This window comes from Podarcis pityusensis (genome assembly GCF_964106645.2).
Source record: "Podarcis pityusensis genome assembly, chromosome: 2".
NCBI classification, from domain to species: Eukaryota; Metazoa; Chordata; class Lepidosauria; order Squamata; family Lacertidae; genus Podarcis; species Podarcis pityusensis.
Window position 1 is genome coordinate 12,100,834 of NC_138029.1, and position 20,975 is coordinate 12,121,808.

A 20,975-nucleotide genomic window follows, 5' to 3' on the forward strand; every position below is an offset into this window, starting at 1 on the left:
GAAGGTAAACAGCGTTTCCGTGTGCTCTGGTTTTTATCACGGTGTTCCTTTACGCCAGAAGTGGTTTATTCCTGCTGGCCGCGTGACCCAGAAAAGCTGTCTGTGGACAAACACCGGCTCCCTCAGCCTGAAAAGCGAGATGAGCGCCACAACCCCATAGTCGTCTTTGACTGCACTTTACCTTTTTACCTACCCAATGTCACACTCCTCCATACAGATTCCGAAGTAAGAGCTAGATACTCTTCTGTCTCCTCCTTTCAACAGGACTTCCAATGAATCTATCCAACATGTACCTGCCCTCACTGCCTCCCAAGGCCTTCTTGACTTTCGTCGGCTTCCTGCTCCTATGCCATGAATCAGAAGTGCACTTGCTGTCCATGGCGAAGCCCAGGGAGAAGGCTTCTGAAGACCACCCACTGACCTCTGTCTCCACCTCTGTTCCTCTCCGCATCTTCCTGAGCTCCATCTCCCCGCAGTCCCCCCAGTTGCCCCGAAAAGGGGTTTCCTGCGAGGACTTGATGCCTGAAGCCCTGGACGGTTTTGCTGATGTGCCTGAGCTCTCCCAGACCCTCATCCGAGCTGCCTTAGTGCTGGCCCTGCAAAGGGCAGGCTGTAGCCAGCATGCGGAGACCCTCGTTTTGCACCTCTACGAGGAGCTAGGACAGGTAGATTCGGACGACCTCCTGTTTGCGATGGCCGGGACTCTGAACACCACTCATTCCCCCGGTCAGAGGAAGAGCAGCGTCGCCTTGCAATTCAACTTGGACCAGCTTGCGCAAACGCCAGTCCATCACTGCCGAGGTCTGTTGCCGGTGAACGGATCCCTCCTGTATGGCAAGGCACACAAAGTCTACCGGGGTTTTCCGGCGGCTTCCAAAGCCTGCCACCGCCTAGGGGATTCCTGTGCCGGAGTGGCCTCCAGCGACAGCAGCAGCTTCTACGTGGTGGAAAGAAAGGGCAGCTACTTCCTGCCCCGCCATGGCGCCACCTCCTGGCTCCACCAGTGCCGCAGGCTTGGAAGAGGCCGCCGTTCCACCGCGGAGTACTGCGACAATGAGACCGAGGAGAAAATCTACCTTATCCTGGACTGGATTCCTTGGGTCGGTGCCTTGTACAGCTTTGCCACCAGCGTGTACTTTGCAAAGCTGAACTGCATGGAACTGGCGCATCAGCGTGCTATGAGCTGTGCCATAGACATAGGCCATGATTTGCTGCTCTTTGCGACTGGAGGGGCCAGCGGCGTTCTTGGCATGGGGATTTATGCAGGGCTAAAGCCAGGCTTGAAGACGGCGGTGCGTGCCATGCTGATATATTTGAGAGAGGAGATGGACACTTTTCCTGTCCCTTCCAACTACTCCGGTCCAGTCACCACCTTCTAGCTGCTCCATAACTGTTCCTAGCCCAGATGAAGCGACTCTCGTGAACTCTCCATCACCTAGAGAACACAGATGTTTTTTGGGGTGGCAGAAACAGAGGATCCTTATTTGCTTGCTTTTGCCTGCTAGAAGTGCTAATTCAAAGTGCTGGTTTTGAAATTATTAGAAAGGCCTGGGATAAGACATATCTGAAAGCAATGTGGAAAATGATTGTTGTTTTAAAAAAACCTGAAGTTATGATATTGAGTTGTACAGGAATTGTTGGACTTATTGAATAAAAGACTTTGCTCCTGTACATGAGAGTGGATGCCAGGCCAAGACCAGCCTACCCCTAGAGAAGGAAGAAGCCTCTGGCAAAGAAGATGAAGAAGACTGGCAAACTAAACTATTGAACTATTTAGGTTAATTTAGTCGATGTAGAATCCAAGACAGAAAGAGGACTTTGATTATTAAAAAAGATTTGATGCTCGTCTTTTAAGCTTTGTATATATACTTTTAAGTTAGTATAACTTTTGAAACTCACTTGTATTAAGATGAACAAGGTTTAAAAATTGGACTATTAAGATTAAAAGATTTTTAATCATAATATTAAACAATAATTCTCGAAAACATCTGAATCGAGAGAGACTTGACTGTGAATGCTCTGGATCAGTGTCTGAATGCATTGGTTTTACTGGTTGAGGCTAATAAATTGTGCTTGAATTTTAGGAAAGCAAGATGCTATTTGGGTGGGTGGTCTGGGAAACAGTCAAGTTACCTGTTCTGGATGGGGTTGCACTTCCTCTGAAGGTGCTTCTTCTTCTTTGGCAATCCCTCGTAGCCGAGTAAGATTGTCTTCCATGAACAAGGTTTTAACAGTGAGTCCATAAGTGAGGCCAATTCTGGATCCACACGTCCTTCCACAGTGGCGACATAGGTTTCAGGGTAGGAGTTGATCATAGTGAGGGTTTGCCAAGCATGCCTTCCTCTTAGCACGTTTCTCCCTTGCGTCCTGAGTTTGAGCTTCAACGTCCAAAGTTCATCCTCAAAGTCCATGACACCTTTGGAAAAGGCTGTTGTCCAATTGGAGCGCTCACAGGCCAGTGTTTCCCAGTTGTCGGTGCTTATACTACATTTTTAAAGATTTGCCTTGTCTTTAAATCTCTTTTGTTGACGTTATGTAGTTAGGCATTGTAGTATGAATGAATTTTGTTCTGTATTCTTTGTTTTATAAAATATATATAATAATGTTATGTTACTAAGCAAATTTAATAAAACAGGAAAAAAAATAAAAAATAAAAATTTCTTTTGTTGATCACCAGCATTACACTTTCCATTTTTAAGTTCGGAACAGAGTAGTTCCTTTGGAAGACGATAATCAGGCATCCGCACAACATGACCAGTCCAACAAAGTTGATGTTGAAGAATCATTTCTACTGCTGATCTTTGCTTCTTCCAGTACACTGGCCTGTCTTCCCAAATGATGTGTAAAAAAATTCAGAGACGCCATTGATGGAATCTTTCGAGGAGTTGGAGATGGTGTTTATAAGTGATTTATAGGTGGGCCACTTATGAACACCATCTGAAGGAGCAGGTGCAAAGCTTGAGGATACTCCTGGATCTATCTGTCATCCATAGTGCCCTTGATGGCAAGGAGTGGCTTACGCGGGTGGCGCTGTGGGTTAAACCACAGAGCCTAGGACTTGCCGATCAGAAGGTCGGCGGTTCGAATCCCCGCGACGGGGTGAGCTTCCGTTGCTCAGTCCCTGCTCCTGCCAACCTAGCAGTTCGAAAGCACGTCAAAGTGCAAGTAGATAAATAGGTACCGCTCCGGCAGGAAGGTAAACGGCGTTTCCGTGTGCTGTTCTGGTTCGCCAGAAGCGGCTTAGTCATGCTGGCCACATGACCCAGAAGCTGTACGCCGGCTCCCTTGGCCGATAAAGTGAGATGAGCACTACAACCCCAGAGTCGGTCACTACTGGACCTAATGGTCAGGGGTCCCTTTACCTTTACCTTTAAAAGGACATAGCTCCAGCACTTTGCTTGTGTCGGTTGCAAAGGACTTCCCCTGTGTTCTGTTCTCAGGAATCCCTACTAAAATAAGCTGCTGAATCAACGCAGGGAATGCTACATCAGGGGGAAAAAATTAGTTGACAGTGACCCTCGCAAAGATGCCAGAACTTGATAGTGAAGCCGTGTGTTGCAATGAGGTCTGCTGATAAGACTGACCAACCAGGGTAGAGATCTATAACACTGGGGCAAAAGGCTCTGGATTCCCACCTAAGTTCTCTATATGTTTGTGCCTCCTCTGCAGAAAAGGTAAGCTGCTCCTTCCTGGTGGCAGGCGAGTGGGTGGGAAAAGGCTGGCGTGGGGGGAAAGGTTTTAAGGGACTTGCAGAGGAGCAAACCAGGGTTTCATTCTGGAGACAAGGTAGCAGGACAGAGTGCTAGGCGGATAGAATCAGCACCTGACATTGCATTGCATTCCTTTATTTCATTTCCGTTCCACCCTTTCTCCCAAAGGAGCCCAATATCAAACATGGTATTGAAAGACCTACATTGGCTCCCTGTACATTTCCGAGCACAATTCAAAGTGTTGGTGCTGACCTTTAAAGCCCTAAACAGCCTCGGCCCAGTATACCTGAAGGAGCGTCTCCACCTCCATCGTTCTGCCCGGGCACTGAGGTCCAGCACCGAGGGCCTTCTAGCGGTTCCCTCAATGCGAGAAGCCAAGTTACAGGGAGCCAGGCACAGGGCCTTCTCGGTAGTGGCACCCGCCCTGTGGAACGCCCTCCCACCAAATGTCAAAGAGAAAAACAACTACCAGACTTTTAGAAGACATCTGAAGGCAGCCCTGTTTAGGGAAGCTTTTAATGTTTAATAGACTATTGTATTTTAATATTCTGTTGAAAGCCGCCCATAGTGGCTGGGGAAACCCAGCCAGATGGACGGGGTATAAATAATAAATTATCATCATCATCATCATCATCATCACATTGATCAGACCTGTGAGGGTTCCTTGTGCAAATGAACTTGGCAGTGTAGCAGAGAGTCGTGGCTTACGGAGAGCTTGTCCACATTGGAGTAAAATGTGGATTTGAACCAGCCTGCCTCCCCATTAATGTGGGCAGGTCCATATGACATCCCCCCCCCCTTGCCCCAGTGTTCTCCTGAACCTTTCCCTTTTTTAAATGTGAGGTATTCCCGTCCTTCGAAACCTCAACGTGGAAGAACCCCCCACTTGAAGTGGGAAAGGTCTGGAACAACCCTGGGTTGGAATCCAATTTTATTATGACGCTGTCAATCGTTGAGCTGTTTTAACTGACATTTGTGAGAGAGTCCTCCAATGGGCTTGAAGGGTCTTGATTTGCTTCTTAAACACCACACACAGTGGAAAGTATCTTCTGTCCTTCGGCTTAGCGTTCTGTTTGTGATGGAGCTTCCTGTCTCACATTTGTTTGTTTTAAGCCAGCTCAGACAGCTCCATATGGGACTCTGACCTGTGGAACATGTTCCCTTTAGATGTTATGGCTCATCCACTTCCTCTTTCCCCCAGGAAAAAAAAGGCTCTTTACCCCTTCATTCAGGCATAGGCAAACTCGGCTCTCCAGATGTTTTGGGACTACAACTCCCATCATCCCTAGCTAACAGGACCAGTGGTCAGGGATGGTGGGAGTTGTAGTCCCAAAACATCTGGAGGCCTGCCTTAATTGGATCAAATGGCATTTCAGGTTTTCTCTGGATTGACGTTTGCTCTGATTGAGAGGTAAAGAGCGGTTTTCCCCGTGGAAAGGAGCTGGGCAAGGAGAAATCTGCTGGGACCTGTGCTTTCTAGGCATGAAACACGGATGAGCCCATAAAAGCATTTCCCCCCCAAATGCTCCTTTATTCATTCTCTCCCACCCCCACCGTTTCTGGTTCTGGGTATTGAAGGTTTGCACCAAGGATGGAGCAACTGTTGGTGGATTACAGTTCCACTAGCCACGGCAGCTGAGGCTGATGGAAGTTTAGAGTTTCAACAACATCTGGGGAGCCACCAGCTCCCTTACCCTGATTTTCCTCTGCTCTGTTTTCCCAGGAGGCAGATGATAGGCAAGCTGTTTTTTCCGGCCTCCTCCCCTTCTGAAAACATTCTGCTGCTTTCAATCTTGGAAAGAGCAGCAAATGAAAAATGACAAGCAAGTGGGTGGGTGGGTGAGCTGCCACTGGGAGAAAGGGTTCCAGCCTCCTCTTCTTAAAACCGCCTTCTTTCAGCCAAACAATGTGCTCCTGATGAAGGGAGGAAGCACTTCTGGTGCCCAGGGTAGCTCTTGGTCCTATCCGTATCAGACTTTTAAAGCATGTGACTTTTCCCAAAGAATCCTGGGAACTGTAGTAGAATAGAGTAAAGTAGTTTGGATTTGATATCCCGCTTTATCACTACCCAAAGGAGTCTCAAAGCGGCTCACAATCTCCTTTCCCTTCCTCCCCCACAACAAACACTCTGTGAGGTGAGTGGGACTGAGAGACTTCAGAGAAGTATGACTAGTGCAAGGTCACCCAGCAGTTGCATGTGGAGGAGCAGGGAATCGAACCCGCTTCACCAGATTACGAGACTACTGCTCCTAACCACTACACCACACTGGCTCCCTGTACTGTAGCGTACCTGCCGCAGACCTGCAGCTCCCAGCAGCCTTAACAAGCCACAGCTAATGTGATTTTAAAGCTATGTTAATTAAAGGTGTGGTATTCCTGTGCCCCTGGAACCTGATCCAAAGGGCTTTGGAGCTCAGGGCCCCTAGACCATCTCATAAAAATATGAGAGCCAGATGTTTCTCAGTTTCCTCCTTTCAACAGGACTTCCAATGAATCTGTCCAACATGTATCGGCCCTCGCTGCCTCCCAAGGCCTTCTTGACTTTCTTTGGCTTCCTGCTCCTATGCCATGGATCGGAAGGGCGCTTGCTGCCCATGGCGAAGCCCAGGGAGAAGGCTTCTGAAGACCACCCACTGACCTCTGACTCCACCTCTGTTCCTCTCCGCATCTTCCTGAGCTCCATCTCCCCCAAATCCCCCCATTTGCCCCAAAAGGGGGTTTCCTGCGAGGACTTGATGCCTGAAGCCCTGGACGGTTTTGCTGATGTGCCTGAGCTCTCCCAGACCCTCATCCGAGCTGCCTTAGTGCTGGCCCTGCAAAGGGCAGGCTGTAGCCGGCATGCGGAAACCCTCATCCTGCGCCTCTACAAGGAGTTGGGACAGACAGATACGGATGACCTCCTGTTTGCGATGGCCGGGACTCTGAACACCACTCGCTCCCCTGGTCAGAGGAAGAGCAGCGCTGCCTTGAGATGCTTCTTGAACCTGCAGGCACAAACACCGGTCCGGCACTGCCAGGATCTGGTGCCGGTGAACGGATCCTTCCTGCACGGCAAAGAATACAGAGTCTACCGGGGCTTTGGGATGGCTTCCAGAGCCTGTTACCGCCTACGGGATTCTTGTGCTGGAGTGTCCTCTAATGGCAGCAGTTTGTTCCATGTGGTGGCACAAGAGGGTAGCTATCTCTTGCCCCAGCGTGGTGCCTACACCTGGCTCCGTAAGTGCCACGGGCCTCCAAGAGGCCGACGTTCCACCCCGGACAACTGTACTAGTGAGACAGAGCAAAAAGTCCATGCAGTCGTGAACTGGATTCCTGGAGTCAGCACCGCCTACAACCTTGGAACCACCATTTACTTTGCGGCCAAGGACTGCAAGGAGCTGGCAGAGGAACGTGGTATAGATACCATTGTAGATGTCAGCCAGGATACACTGCTCGCAGTGACAGGCGGGGCAGGCAGCGTTTGGGGGATGGGGATTTCTGCAGCTCTAAGGCCGGCGGTCCGAAGCGGTGTGCATTCTTTGATACGCTACTTCCGAGAGAAGGAAGAGCCTTATCCTGTCCCCTCCAATCTCTCAGGCCCCGTCATCGTCATCTAGTTGCAACAAAGCGCCTTCTCTTCTCAATCAAGCGTTTCTTGCTATAAAATTGTATGATCAGTCTGTTATTTGTAGCATGCTTTTGCATACTAGATATTGTACTAAACAAAATCTGCCCTTATTCCCTTATGGGGGACACAAGAGCCCTTATAGAGTCCTTTGTAGGTTCTCCATCGGTAGGAGAAAATAACAAAGGCCAACCAGAGAACATTGAGAAGCAAAGCAGCTCGTAAGCCTGATCTTTATTGAACTGTTGCAAGAGGGCGCTCCCCTCACACGCAGGAAAGGAGGAGGACCCAGAACCAAGGTGTGCCTGCCCTTATATAAACATTTTAAATTCCCTACCCTGGAGCTCAATACCACCCCTCCATACATCATACATACATCACAGAAGGAGCGTAACCCAAGACCATGCCCCACAAACATCATACCTACATCACAGAAAAGGTGGTCTACAACAGAAATTTGAATTCTTAATCCATTCTAGAAGTCTGTTCCAAAACCAAAGCGTTCCAAAACCAAGGGGCGCTTTCCCATAGAAAGTAATGGAGTCATCCTTTTAAACACAACCCCTAAAACAGCAATTTAACATGAATTTTCCTATCTGACGAGACCACTGATCCATAAAATGAAAGCAATAATCAATGTACTGCAGTCACACAATCAATCAATCAATCAATCAATCAGTAGCTGAACTGGGCGCCACACGGTCACAAAAACAAAACAAAAAAGAGCTGCAGAAACAAAAACGCAAAATAAATAGCAAAAACAGACGGACCTCAGTGTAACACTCAAAACGGAAGTGCGGCACTCAAAACGGAGCACGTTCAGCTTCCGAAAAAAGTTCACAAACCGGAACACTTACTTCTGGGTTTGCAGTGTTTGGGTTCCAAGTTGTTTGAGTACCAAGGCATTTGAGAACCAAGGTTTCACTGTATCTAGTATTTGGGCATAGAGGTTTTGCATCTTGCAGTGGGTCTTATGGAGACTTTTAGGAGGGGTTGGCATTTATGCCCGAGCAGATTTTTTGAGCACCAGATACATTTGTTTCGTATTCATTTCCTCCTTGATTTCTTCTTGTCTGTCTTGCATCTCATAATGCAGTCCCTTCTTGCAAGCTTTCTCCCTCCCTCTCGCACTTGCTTGCTTCCTTTTCCTCATTCCCTGTAAAAATAATTGCACGCAAATCTTTGTGCTTATTCTACCCATTTAGAACAGGCGTTTGATAGCATTTGCAATCTGGAAATGCGGTGCTTCCTGCAACATGCTTCTTCCACCCTTCAGCCGCCCAGAATCGCCTGCACTCAAAGCGTGTGGGAATTGCTATCAGAATGATGCGCCACCACGCTAATTTCGATTGTGGTTTGGAGAAGGCCATTGTCATCGCTCCCATTTCTGGTCAAATGTCACCCTCGGCAGATGCAGTGGGTGGGTGTGCAGTTATGCAAATATATAAGAATTGGAAATAAACGGTCAAAGGTCGCCTATAGATGAACCACTCTTGCCAGAATTGTTCCCTCTTATTTCCGATGTTCAGGCTATGAGTGCCGTCGTGTGAGGAGCGGAAATGGCACCACCCACACATAAGATAGAGTTATCTGAAAGCTTGTATGCTCAGCGATCACAGCATACTATGAAATGCGGGAACCGACTAGGGTGGCTGGATTCCTGAACAAGGTGCACTCCAGGGTGCAAGATTCTTGTTGAAGATTCCACTGACATTTATCTTCTTTTTAAAAAAAGGGTTGGTGCTTCTGGGTTTCCCTTAAAGCAGCCTTAGATGTTGCTGGACTACAACTCCCATCATGCCTAGCTAGGAGGACCAGAGGCCAGGGATGATGGGAGTTGTAGTCCACCTGAGAAAGGCTGCTATAAATGAAACCTATGGTCTATAAATGAACTTATGGTCTATAAACCTATGGTCTATAAATGAAACCTATGGTCTATGGACGCAGGTGGCACTGTAGGTTAAACCACAGAGCCTAGGACTTGCTGATCAGAGGGTCGGCGGTTTGAATCCCCGCGACGGGGTGAGCTCCCGTTGCTCGGTCCCTGCTCCTGCCAACGTAGCAGTTCCTTATGGTCTTGACAGGCACATGGGATCACAAATGTCAAACAACCCTCTGCACATGGCCCATTGATGAAGCCTGCTTTAAGCATTAAGTTCACATGCAGCCCAGGCACGTTCTAGAGCAGGAGTGGGGTGGGGCCTTTTTGGATCTTTATCTGCCCCCCACCCCACCCCGTGGGACAACAATGATAGGTGGATAGAGCAATCAGCTGGTGTAAACAATCAGAGGGCGTTTTCAGTCCTCTTGTTGGCACTTTATGCTCTCAGACCTGGGACAAAGGAGGAAGAACATGAACCAAATTGAAACCACCAGCCTGTTAAAACATTTCCAGCAGTGGCTCAAGCCCAACTGCCTGTGAAAACTTTGGAACCACTCCCTTTGCTCAAATTCAGCTTTTACTCTTAATATACTCAGAGGAGCCTTACATTTGGCGTTTCTTCACATGTTCTACTATGTCGCTATGAAAGAATATGAAGCAATTGCTTTGGGTAGCAGATACAGTGGTACCTCAGGTTAAGTACTTAATTCGTTCCAGAGGTCCGTACTTAACCTGAAACTGTTCTTAACCTGAAGCACCACTTTAGCTAATGGGGCCTCCTGCTGCTGCCGTGCCGCCGGAGCCCGATTTCTGTTCTCATCCTGAAGCAAAGTTCTTAACCTGAAGCACTATTTCTGTCTGTAACCTGAAGCGTATGTAACCTGAAGCGTATGTAACCTGAGGTACCACTGTACTGGTCTTGGCGGTGAGCAACCTCAAGCTCTGTCTTGTTTAGAAGACAATTGGGGGGGGGGAACGTTTGCCTTTGTTTCAGATGCACACTGCATGTAGAAAGGAATAGGGAATTTACACTCCGAAATAAGCTTTGGACCACTGCAAATCATACAACCACATGCCCATGAAACTAGATAGCGTTGAGTTGCGTCTGACCCAACACTTGTTCTTCAACCTTCAACCATTGAGCAAAAGCAGGCTCACGCATGCATGTTCAGTGGTTGATAACTGCAGCGCCATGTGAAGGCTTACACTTGTGATTGGATTGTCAGAGATAAAACACCACAGGCAGGAAGAGCTTATCTCCACAGGCCAGTACTTTTCAGTGGGCTCAGTAGACTACTGCAATGCGTAATATACATGGAGGTGCTTCTGAACTGAAGATGGTTTGAAAACTTTAGCTGGTGCGGAATTTAGCAGCCAGGTTGTTCACCAGGGCAAAATGGCATGAAACTGCAACACTACTCCTGGTCAGACTGCAAAGGCTGCCAATCAGTTTTCAATTCAAAGTACTGGTTTTGAAGAACTTTAATGAGGTAGAGTGGTACCTCTGGTTACGAACTAAATTCGTTTCAGAGGTCCGTTCTTAACCTGAAACCATTCTTAACCTGAGGTACCACTTTAGCTAACGGGGCCTCCTGCCGCCGCCGCGCGATTTCTGTTCTCATCCTGAGGTAAAGTTCTTAACCCGAGGTACTATTTCTGGGTTAGCAGAGTCTGTAACCTGGAGTGTTTGTAACCCGAGGTACCACTGTACTGCCTTAAGCGAGAACAGGCCTTTTCTGTGGTGTCTCACTGTTTGTGGAATGCTCTCCCCAGGGAGGCTTGCCTGGAACCAGGAGTACCAACTTGAATACAGTGGTACCTCGGGTTAAGTACTTAATTTGTTCCGGAGGTCCGTACTTAACCTGAAACTGTTCTTAACCTGAAGCACCACTTTAGCTAGTGGGGCCTTCCTCCTGCTCCTGCTGCACCACCGGAGCACAATTTCTGCTCTCATCCTGAAGCAAAGTTCTTAACCTGAAGCAATATTTCTGGGTTAGCGGAGTCTGTAACCTGAAGCGTATGTAACTGGAGGTACCACTGTAAAACAGTTGGGGGGGGCAGATAAACCCTGCCCTGCTGAATCGATCCCAAGATACACACTGTTTAAATGGCAATTCCCAGCAACTGGAGGGGGCCCACCCCCTTCTAATATTCCATGGGGGGAGGCGAAGGCACATCTCTGTCCCTAGGAGTGGGCTCCAATGCCTGGCACCATCATCACACAGAATGGGAAGGGACCCTGAGGATCATTTTAGTCCAGCCCCCTGAAATGCAAGAATATACAGCTGTTCCATACAGTGATCGAACCTGCAACCTTGGCATCATCGGCACCACGCTCTAACCAACTGAGCTATCCAGGCAGCTAGCTGGAGAGGGGCTAAGCAAATATATTCCTCTTGAACCAGGTCTTTGGCCGATTAAACAAAGCTAGGCCTTTCAGAAGTGGGCGGGGTGTTTATTAATGCATCTCTCTTTCCTTTTTAGGCTTTAATTATCTCTGTGGGGGTGTATTGCTCGCTTGTTCGTCTGGTGGTAAGACAGACCCTAATCCTGCGGAAAGCCATCTACAGTGGTACCTCGGGTTACATACGCTTCAGGTTACAGACTCCGCTAACCCAGAAATAGTGCTTCAGGTTAAGAACTTTGCTTCAGGATGAGAACAGAAATCGGCAGCAGCAGGAGGCCCCATTAGCTAAAGTGGTGCTTCAGGTTAAGAACAGTTTCAGGTTAAGAACAGACCTCCGGAACGAATTAAGTACTTAACCCAAGGTACCACTGTAAAAGTTGATTATTATTATTATTATTATTATTATTATTATTATTGGGTTGCCCTGGGCAAGTTGAAGGACCAATATAATTAATTAACTAATTAATTTCTTTTTTTAACATTCATTTAACAACTGCAAAGAAACCAACCAATGAAGAACCCACGTGCCAACTAAGGCTGTGGGCGGGCCGGCATGGCTTTCCTGGGCTCAGTCCCCGCCCCATCGCCGACGTCATTCTTGGGAAATCGAAATTCTCGGCGGCTCTTCCTCCTTCGGGTCGCCCCTCCCTCCGTAGCTAAGGGCTGCTGGGGCTCTTCGTCCAATCGCGCAGAGCGGTGGGCGGAGCAGCGCCCTATGCCCCGCCCACCTCCCTTCCAAGCCGCCGCTTCCTCCAGCGCCAAGGAGGGAGGCGCTCCCTGGAATTGCAAGCTGCGAAATAACATTTCTCCAAGGCGGCTGAGCGCCGGGTCTTGCGGTTTTGCACCGGTAGGAGAAATGTATGGCTGGGGGTGGGGGGCGCAGAGGGCCCGGATGTGTTGCGTGTTAGGGGGGGGGGAAGGAGTCGCAGAGCACACCTGGACAGGTGGATCTGTTGATCTGCCAGGTGGATCTGGAGATCTTGGGATCTGTTTCCGCTTTGGCAGAAGATCGCGGCTCTCTCAGATACCTGCACTGCTTGCAGTAGGTCGGCAAGGATTTCTGGCTTCCAATTGCTTCACAGTAGGAATCGCAACCACGACGACACCCCGCCCCAAATGCATTATATTGCTGCGAAGTCCGGAAAAATAATAATAATAAAAGCATGTTGATCTATAACCATGGGGCGATGAGCTCCGTTCGCTCCCGGAATTCAACAAATAAACCCTCGAGCTCGGGATTTTTAAGTTGCAAGCACGGTATCTGAAGGAATAGGGAAGTTTGTTTTAAGGTGTCATGTTTTATGTATGTATGTCTGTGGCTTTTCCTGAGACCCCACATTTCTGAGACCCTAAACCATTGCAGAAGCCTTAGGTAAAGGTACCCCTGACCATTAGGTCTAGTCGTGGCTGACTCTGGGGTTGTGGCACTCATCTCGCTTTATTGGCCGAGGGAGCCGGCGTACAGCTTCCGGGTCATGTGGCCAGCATGACATGGCGAACCAGAGCAGCGCACGGAAACACCGTTTACCTTCCCGCCAGAGCGGTACCTATTTATCTACTTGCACTTTGACGTGCTTTCGAACTGCTAAGTTGGCAGGAGCAGGGACCGAGCAACGGGAGCTCACCCCGTCGCGGGGATTCGAACCACCAACCTTCTGATCGGCAAGTCCTACGCTCTCCGCATCCCTTCGCAGAAGTCTCAGAACACAACAAAACAAAAACGCCTTGACCAGAAGGTACCGTAACTTCAGGAAGCTCAGGGAAGGGGAGTTTCCTTGCACCCCAATCTCGCATTGTTCAGGAAACTGCACCCCAGGCTCTGGAGATCAGCCTTCTTTATGGTCCAGCTCTGGCTGAAATCAGGGTTGGGTGGGCAGGGGACTGGAAGAATGATGCCGACAGAGACGTGTGGACGATGTGAAAACTTGGCATTCATCCTGCAACTGACACCCATCTGGAAGCACCTTCCTTTGCCCCATAGGGAAAAGTGGGTGAAAGGCATAATGTGACTAGATAACAGTTGGCTGCAATGATGCTCAACCCAGACAGTATCAATTGGTTTGAATTCCTGGCTGACAACTCCTGACTTGCTTTGAAAGCCATTGAGAGTCAAATTTGTTACAGTCCTAAGGGTTTGCATTTTTATTTGTAATTTTCCTATTGGATTTTAACTACTGTAAACCATTTTTATTATTTTTTTAAAATGAAATTGCAGTATACAGCTTAAAAAACCAAATAAATAATCTGACCTCTGCATAAGTAAATCCCTTTGACTGCTTTTAAACCCTGTTGGGTTTGATTAGGCTCTTGTTGAGAACTTAACTTTAGTGTTTCTGAAAGTCTTATGGTATCTGATTGCTTATTATTATTATTTGTTTGGTTTGAATTGTCCTGTCTTCCTCCCTATCCCCATTGCTTGGCATTTTCTCTCCTTGGTTTCACATCTCCTTTTAGTTTTTGACTCTGAAAACTGGCAGAGCTGCTTAAATCTCATGGTAACAGACTTTTGTAACTGAGCATAACTCAGTTACGATTTCTGATTCAGAGGTCAAATTGGAGTCTTTTTTTAATGTTAGCATTTTATTGTCGCTGTTTTTATTGGTGAAGGGAAAATTGCACAGCCAAGAATTAAAAAGAAATAGTCATAGTGTATTATTTGCATCCATTATTTGTGAATTGCTCAGATTAAAATAATTTAACAGATTGCATGTTAAACTGTACAAGTATAAAGATAAAAATATATAGTAAGAAATCGAAATATACAAAACGCTTGCATCACGTTCTTCTAGCACAGGGGTCAGAAAACTTTTTCAGCAGGGGGCTGGTCCACTGTCCCTCAGACCTTGTGGGGGGCCAGACTATATTTTGAGGAAAAAAGGAACAAATTCCTATGCCCCACAAATAACCCAGAGATGCATTTTAAATAAAAGGGCACGTTCTACTCATGTAGCCTGCCCATGTCCTAGCATAATGGAAGAAGAACAATAAAATACTTACAGTTTGCTGTAAGGATAAAAATTCAAAAATTTTTATATGTTCCCTAAAAGCAAATTATGGTTATTACAATCTATTACCTACTCTTCACCCTAAGGCCTTAGGGCAGGTTATAATAATTAAAACACATGAGGAGGATTGGAAGAAATTTAAGAATTATTTACAAAAATATTGCAATTTGAGTGAATGCTAAATAGGATGCTAGATCAAAATAACTGAGCACCACTAATTTAGATGATTTTAAGAAAATAAGTGAGATTGAGAAAATATAACTCTTTTTGAGAACTAGAAGATTATGAAACATAGAAGGGATATAAGAATGTAAATAAGATAATAAATTGCTGACAAAATGTTATAACGATGAAAGTGGGAGCGGGAGATGTGAGGAAGTCCAAAGAAAATGTGAAATTATGTTAAGATATATGTTACATTGTTTATTATGTTTATTTCTATTGTAAAACCCAATAAATTTCTATAAAAAAAATATATAATAATTAAAACACAATGTTAATATTAAAACGCAACGATCAACTTACAATTACAGAAATAAAGTGGGTCTTTAAAATATGCATCTCAGGTGTCAAAAGCCAGGGGAAAGAAGTGTGTCATCATTCACCAAAAGCTGTACAGTCGTACCTTGGATCCCATATGCCTTGCGAGTTGAACGTTTTGGCTCCCAAATGCCGTAAACCTGGAAGTGGGTGTTCCAGTTTGCAAGCATTCTTTGTAACCCGAATGTCAGGTGTGGTTCTGTGGCTTCTGATTGGCTGCAGGAGCTTTCGTAATATTTACAACTAGAAGAAGGTTTCATTTTTGGAATAATAAATTTTCAGAGTAGTTTTTACAGTTAGATCAAAAATTACTAATTTGGTTATACTATTAGTAATACATAGACAGATAATTATGAAATTATTGTGAGGTTTAATAAGTTAACTGTTTATATTTGGACAACTTTTCTGCTGTACTTTATTGGAAGGAGAAAAATAATCATTTCCTTTATAACAATTTAAACAATTTATTTAACGAAAACAGTAACATTATAGCATATGTATCCATGTTTGTTAACTGATGTGCTTAAATGGTGTAAAAAACGCACACACACCTTAGACTGAGTTTCAGCACACATGAAAAACTTAAAACAAATCCTTATTTCCTGATGAATGGCCGTTGGACGATAATGTAACTTAAATAGAAAACTATCTTTAGAAAGATTTTTTTCCTCCAAAAGCATTTAATTTTGAAAATCCAATTTAAATTTTGAAAATCTGATTTATATTTTAAAAATTGATTTAATTTTTGAAAATCTGATTTAAAAAAATCATTGATTTTTATCCACCCTGCATTGTTTTTAGACTTATGTACAGTGGTACCTCGGGTTAAGTACTTAATTCGTTCCGGAGGTCCGTTCTTAACCTGAAACTGTTCTTAACCTGAAGCACCACTTTAGCTAATGGGGTCTCCTGCTGCCGCCACGCCGCTGGAGCACGGTTTCTGTTCTCATCCTGAAGCAAAGTTCTTAACCTGAAGCACTATTTCTGGGTTAGCGGAGTCTGTAACCTGAAGCGTGTGTAACCTGAAGCGTGTGTAACCTGAAGCGTGTGTAACCTGAAGCGTATGTAACCCGAGGTACCACTGTATCTTTAACCATCAGCTATCCACTTGCCAATACCTGCACATGCAATATTTTAGCATCTGCTGTATATACAAGTGAGGTTACTCCACAAATGAGCCAATCCACACTAAATCAGTAATTATCATTTCTAAAATAATTCTCTTTCCATCTCTATATAGGAAAGCCCAATAGTTCACTTTTACTAGGCGTTTTCCCTTTTATTCTTATCTGCGCAGTTTGCTGCGTCCAAGCTTCTGTCCAAACCTCTTAAGTTTCCGGCCCAAACATCTCTTCTCGTCATCTGTTGTCCATTCTAAAATAGGACCTGTGACTTGCAGTTTCTCTGTTCGCTATGAAGGACTCCTTTCAAACTTTTCATGTTTTGACTTGCTTCCTCAGGCATTGTCAGCTGTGAGGAGCCCAGTCTTGACCCTTCCGCCAGCAAACATGTCTCAGTGGCAACAGATCCAGAAGTTGGATGGACCTTACCTGGACCAGGTGCACTACCTTTATTCCGAAGACTGCCTGCCCATGGAAGTACGAGAGTACCTTGCCTATTGGATCGAGGAGCAGAACTGGTAATGCCACTTGGGTCGCTGTCAAGAAAGGAAACTCCCATTTCCTGGCTATTTCTCGCCCCCCAACCACTACCATTATGGGTTCTCCACCGTTTTGGCTTCTCCATTGTGTATGGTTGACACCATACATTTAACACACAATAATAATAATAATAATAATAATAATAATAATAATAATAAATTTTATTTATATCCTGCCCTCCCCAGCCGAAGCCGGGCTCAGGGCGGCTAACAACAATAAAACAGTACAAAAGTACAGCATAAACAACAGTCTAAAATCATTTGTTATAAAATTAATTAATTCAAGCCACTGGCAACTATTGGGCCAGAGCTCCGCGAAGATTGCCGAGGGAGGGAGTCAGGCTGTGCCCTGGCCAAAGGCCTGGTGGAACAGCTCTGTCTTGCAGGCCCTGCGGAAAGATGTCAAGTCCCACAGGGCCCTGGTCTCTTGTGACAGAGTGTTCCACCAGATCGGAGCCACAGCCGAAGAAGCCCTGGCTCTAGTTGAGGCCAGCCTAACTTCTCTGTGGCCTGGGACCTTCAAGATGTTTTTATTCGAAGACCGTAAGTTTCTCTGTGGGGCATACCAGGAGAGGCGGTCCCGTAGGTATGAGGGTCCTAGGCCGTATAGGGCTTTAAAGGTTAAAACCAGCACCTTAAACCTGATCCTGTACTCCACCGGGAGCCAGTGCAGCTGGTATAGCACCGGATGAATGTGGTCTCGCAGCGAAGACCCCGTAAGGAGTCTCGCTGCAGCATTCTGCACCCGCTGGAGTTTCTGGGTCAGTCTCAAGGGCAGCCCCATGTAGAGCGAGTTACAATAATCCAGTCTGGAGGTGACAGTCGCATGGATCACAGTGGCTAGGTCAGGGCGAGAGAGGTAAGGAGCCAACTGCTTAGCTTGGCGGAGATGGAAAAATGCCGCCTTTGTTATAGCTGCAATCTGCGCCTCCATGGAAAGGGAGGTGTCGAAGATTACACCCAAACTCTTAACGGACGGTGCTGGCACTAATTGCGCCCCCGCAAGAGATGGGAGTTGCCCCCCCAATCCCATATCGTCCCGCCCCAGCCACAGGACCTCTGTCTTCGAAGGATTTAGCTTCAACCGGCTCCCACGTAACCATCCAGCCACAGCTTCCAAACATCTGGTCAGTGTGTCTGGGGCCGAGTCAGGATGGCCATCCATCAACAGATAGAGTTGGGTGTCATCGGCATACTGATGGCAACCCAGCCCAAAACTCCGAACAAGCTGGGCGAGGGGGCGCATAAAGATGTTGAAAAGCATCGGGGAGAGTATCGCACCCTGAGGTACTCCACACACCAAGGAGTGGCGCGATGACAATTCCCCACCAAGCGCTATGATATACCCAGGCCATTTCCCCCCCAGCCGTAACTCAGTTCCGGCACCTCTCAGGTGAGCTCCATTTCCATTATAAGAGAACAAGGGATGTGTTCATTGTCAGTTCCGGCACCTCTTTTTTAAAGAAAAATACCACTTGATAACCCTCAAAGAATTATGAGACCTCTGCTTTGTTACGGATGCTGAGAGTTTTTAGGAGGTTGGAAATCGATGGCTGAAATATTTTTGTGTTTTCCTATTGTACTGTTTTGTTCTGTTTTATTGAGTTATGTGCTGTGTGTTTTATTTTATTTTCTTTGTGTGTCTGTGTAGTTTATAAACCAATAAAGACTGATTTTTTTTAAAAAAGAAAGAATTCTTAGGAGACGCCCCGATTCCATTCACGGAGCTGCAATTCTCAAAGTGGTTTAACTATCAATACCTCTTCACAGGGAACACTGGGAATTTTAGCCCCATGAGGGAAGCAAAATTTTATGTTGTGTTGTTCCCATTCCTCACCCACACACCCTGGAATTTATTTGCTGCCTCACCCCCCCCCCCCCCAATTTTCCCCATCAAATAGCAGTGACTCTGTCACTGGGAGTCCCAAGTGCGAAGTACTGCGTCTCCTCACCAGCTGCTCTTGGTTTGGACAAGTAAAGCACCCTTGTGGCCAAGGTGGATTTGATTTAAATCAAATCGATTTAAATCACTAGTCAGTAAGACTTTATTTCAGTCATTATTTTTTACAGAAAGACTCATTCTTGCTGGTATAATCTTAATACTTACAACCAGATGGAAGTTTCATTTTTGGAGTACTAAATTTTTCCAGTGGCGTAGCATGGGGGGTGCAGGGGGGGCCCCGGCCGCACCGGGCGCAACATCTGGGGGGGGGCGCGCTCGCACTCGCAGCTCTCTGCCCCTACCTGGCTCACTCACTCTCTCTCACTGCAGTGCTGGCTGCGAATCCGATCCAAGCCGCTGGGTCGCCGCCCACTGTGGAGGGGGTGGGTGCCAGGCGTGCGGTGCGGAGAGAGAGCGAGGGACTATCTGGGGGAGGGACAGTGCAGCGGCTGCCCAGCACAGCGCTGAGCGCGGGAGAGAACCACACCAGACCAGACCAGGCAGCAGCAAGAAGAAGCTGGCAGCGGCGGCAGGTTAGGGGGCGCAAATTACTTGCCTTGCCCCGGGTTAGGGGGCGCAAATTACTTGCCTTGCCCCAGGTTAGGGGGCGCAAATTACTTGCCTTGCCCCGGGTTAGGGGGCGCAAATTACTTGCCTTGCCCCGGGTTAGGGGGCGCAAATTACTTGCCTTGCCCCGGGTTAGGGGGCGCAAATTACTTGCCTTGCCCCGGGTTAGGGGGCGCAAATTACTTGCCTTGCCCCGGGTTAGGGGGCGCAAATTACTTGCCTTGTCCCAGGTGCTGACAACCCACGCTACACCGCTGAATTTTTCAGAGTACAGTGGTACCTCAGGTTGCATACGCTTCAGGTTACAGACTCCACTAACCCAGAAATAGTACCTCGGGTTAAGAACTTTGCTTCAGGATGAGAACAGAAATCATGCTCCAGCAGTGCGGCGGCAGCGGGAGGCCCCATTAGCTAAAGTGGTGCTTCAGGTTAAGAACAGTTTCAGGTTAAGAACCACTGGTACCTCGGTTAAGTACTTAATTCGTTCCGGAGGTCTGTACTTAACCTGAAACTGTTCTTAACCTGAAGCACCACTTGAGCTAATGGGGCCTCCTGCTGCCACCGCGCCGCCACTGCACGATTTCTGTCCTCATCCTGAAGCAAAGTTCTTAACCTGAGGTAATATTTCTGGGTTAGCGGAGTCTGTAATCTGAAGCATATGTAACCTGAAGCGTATGTAACCCAAGGTACCACTGTCGTTTTTACGGTTATATCAAAAATTACTACGACTCCCATCATCCCTAGCTTAGCAGGACCAGTGGTCAGGGATGATGGGAACTGTAGTCCAAAAACAGCTGGAGGCCTAAGCTGGGAAACCTTGATCTACAGTCATACCTCGGGATGAATACGCTTCAGGTTAAGCATTTTCGGGTTGCGCTCTGCGGCGACTTGGAAGTAACGGAAGGCGTTACTTCCGGGTTTCGCCGCTCGCGCATGCGTAGACGCTCAAAATGATGTCATGCGCAGAAGCGGCAAAACGCGCAGTCGTGGATCCCGTTCACATCCAGAGGGACCACTGTATATCCTTGCTTTTGTGCATTTGAGCCAAGGATTCACCCTCCCTCTGCCATTTCTCCTTCGTGTTCCTTTCAGGAACGAAGCGGCACGATCTGACCCATTGCAGGCTTACAGCCTTTTCCACACCATGCTGGGGCTGCTCGACGATCAACTCGGACGTCTCGTTTTGGGGGAAGAAAACAATTCTAACATGGTCCTCAAGCACAACCTGCGCCGCTCCAAACTCAACCTACAGGTATGGGCCCGGGGTGTTAAGTTTTTATGCATATTGGAGGGCTGAGCCGTAGGGAAACAGCCAAAGCAGAACTAGTATTTCCCTGGGAAGATAGGCCGTGGAGAAGGCAAAGGCATACAAAACTCTAAAAACCAGTTTAAGACCCCAAAATTCATGTAAATGAAATTCTATATACAGTCGTACCCTGGTTTTCAAACAGCTTAGTTCTCTAACGTTTCGGCTCCCGAATGCCGCAAACCCGGAAGTGAGTGTTCCGGTTTGCGAACGTTCTTTTGGAACCTGAACGTCCGACGGGGCTTCTAAAAATCTTGAGAAGTAAACGCAGTGCCTAAAAATGTGCAGTCCAACTGCCACATTTAAAAACAGCATACCGTATTTTTCGCCCCATAGGGTGCACCTAGTTTTT

The 20,975-nt window shown here is 47.0% G+C and overlaps 4 protein-coding genes across 5 annotated transcripts in view; 3 read left to right on the forward strand and 1 right to left on the reverse strand.

Annotated features, from left to right (window-relative positions):
• Positions 1-225: 225 nt before the first annotated feature.
• Positions 226-2,564, forward strand: LOC308471018 (apolipoprotein F-like). The gene has a single exon (XM_080994875.1). It carries the CDS (start codon positions 273-275, stop codon positions 1,377-1,379), a length of 1,107 nt encoding a protein of 368 aa, XP_080851001.1. The 5' UTR covers positions 226-272; the 3' UTR covers positions 1,380-2,564.
• Positions 2,565-3,599: 1,035 nt separating this feature from the next.
• On the forward strand, positions 3,600-8,801 carry APOF (apolipoprotein F). Its single transcript, XM_080996612.1, has 2 exons — positions 3,600-3,674; positions 6,192-8,801. Exon 2 carries the CDS (start codon positions 6,200-6,202, stop codon positions 7,304-7,306), a length of 1,107 nt encoding a protein of 368 aa, XP_080852738.1. The 5' UTR covers positions 3,600-3,674; positions 6,192-6,199; the 3' UTR covers positions 7,307-8,801.
• A 3,532-nt stretch (positions 8,802-12,333) lies between these two features.
• The window catches only part of STAT2 (signal transducer and activator of transcription 2), a 48,519-nt gene continuing 39,877 nt past the window's right edge, over positions 12,334-20,975 (forward strand). Inside the window, exons 1-3 of one of the 2 annotated variants that reach the window (XM_080994471.1) lie at positions 12,334-12,450; positions 16,609-16,787; positions 20,410-20,569. In XM_080994471.1, the coding sequence (XP_080850597.1) occupies positions 16,657-16,787; positions 20,410-20,569 (291 nt within the window). In that variant the 5' untranslated portion in view covers positions 12,334-12,450; positions 16,609-16,656. Of the gene's footprint in view, positions 12,451-13,249; positions 13,340-16,608; positions 16,788-20,409; positions 20,570-20,975 lie in introns of those variants that run through there. The other variant, XM_080994472.1, reaches the window with a different exon arrangement.
• IL23A (interleukin 23 subunit alpha) overlaps positions 15,955-20,975 on the reverse strand; it is a gene marked incomplete at its 5' end in the record, with an annotated part of 85,378 nt that continues 80,357 nt past the window's right edge. The window contains one exon of the transcript XR_013982704.1: positions 15,955-16,154. The remainder of the gene's footprint in view (positions 16,155-20,975) is intronic.

Bases quoted from the DNA above. Each gene is read 5' to 3' on its own strand.
- LOC308471018 (XM_080994875.1), top strand. From the start codon at position 273: ATGAATCTATCCAACATGTACCTGCCCTCACTGCCTCCCAAGGCCTTC.
- APOF (XM_080996612.1), top strand. From the start codon at position 6,200: ATGAATCTGTCCAACATGTATCGGCCCTCGCTGCCTCCCAAGGCCTTC.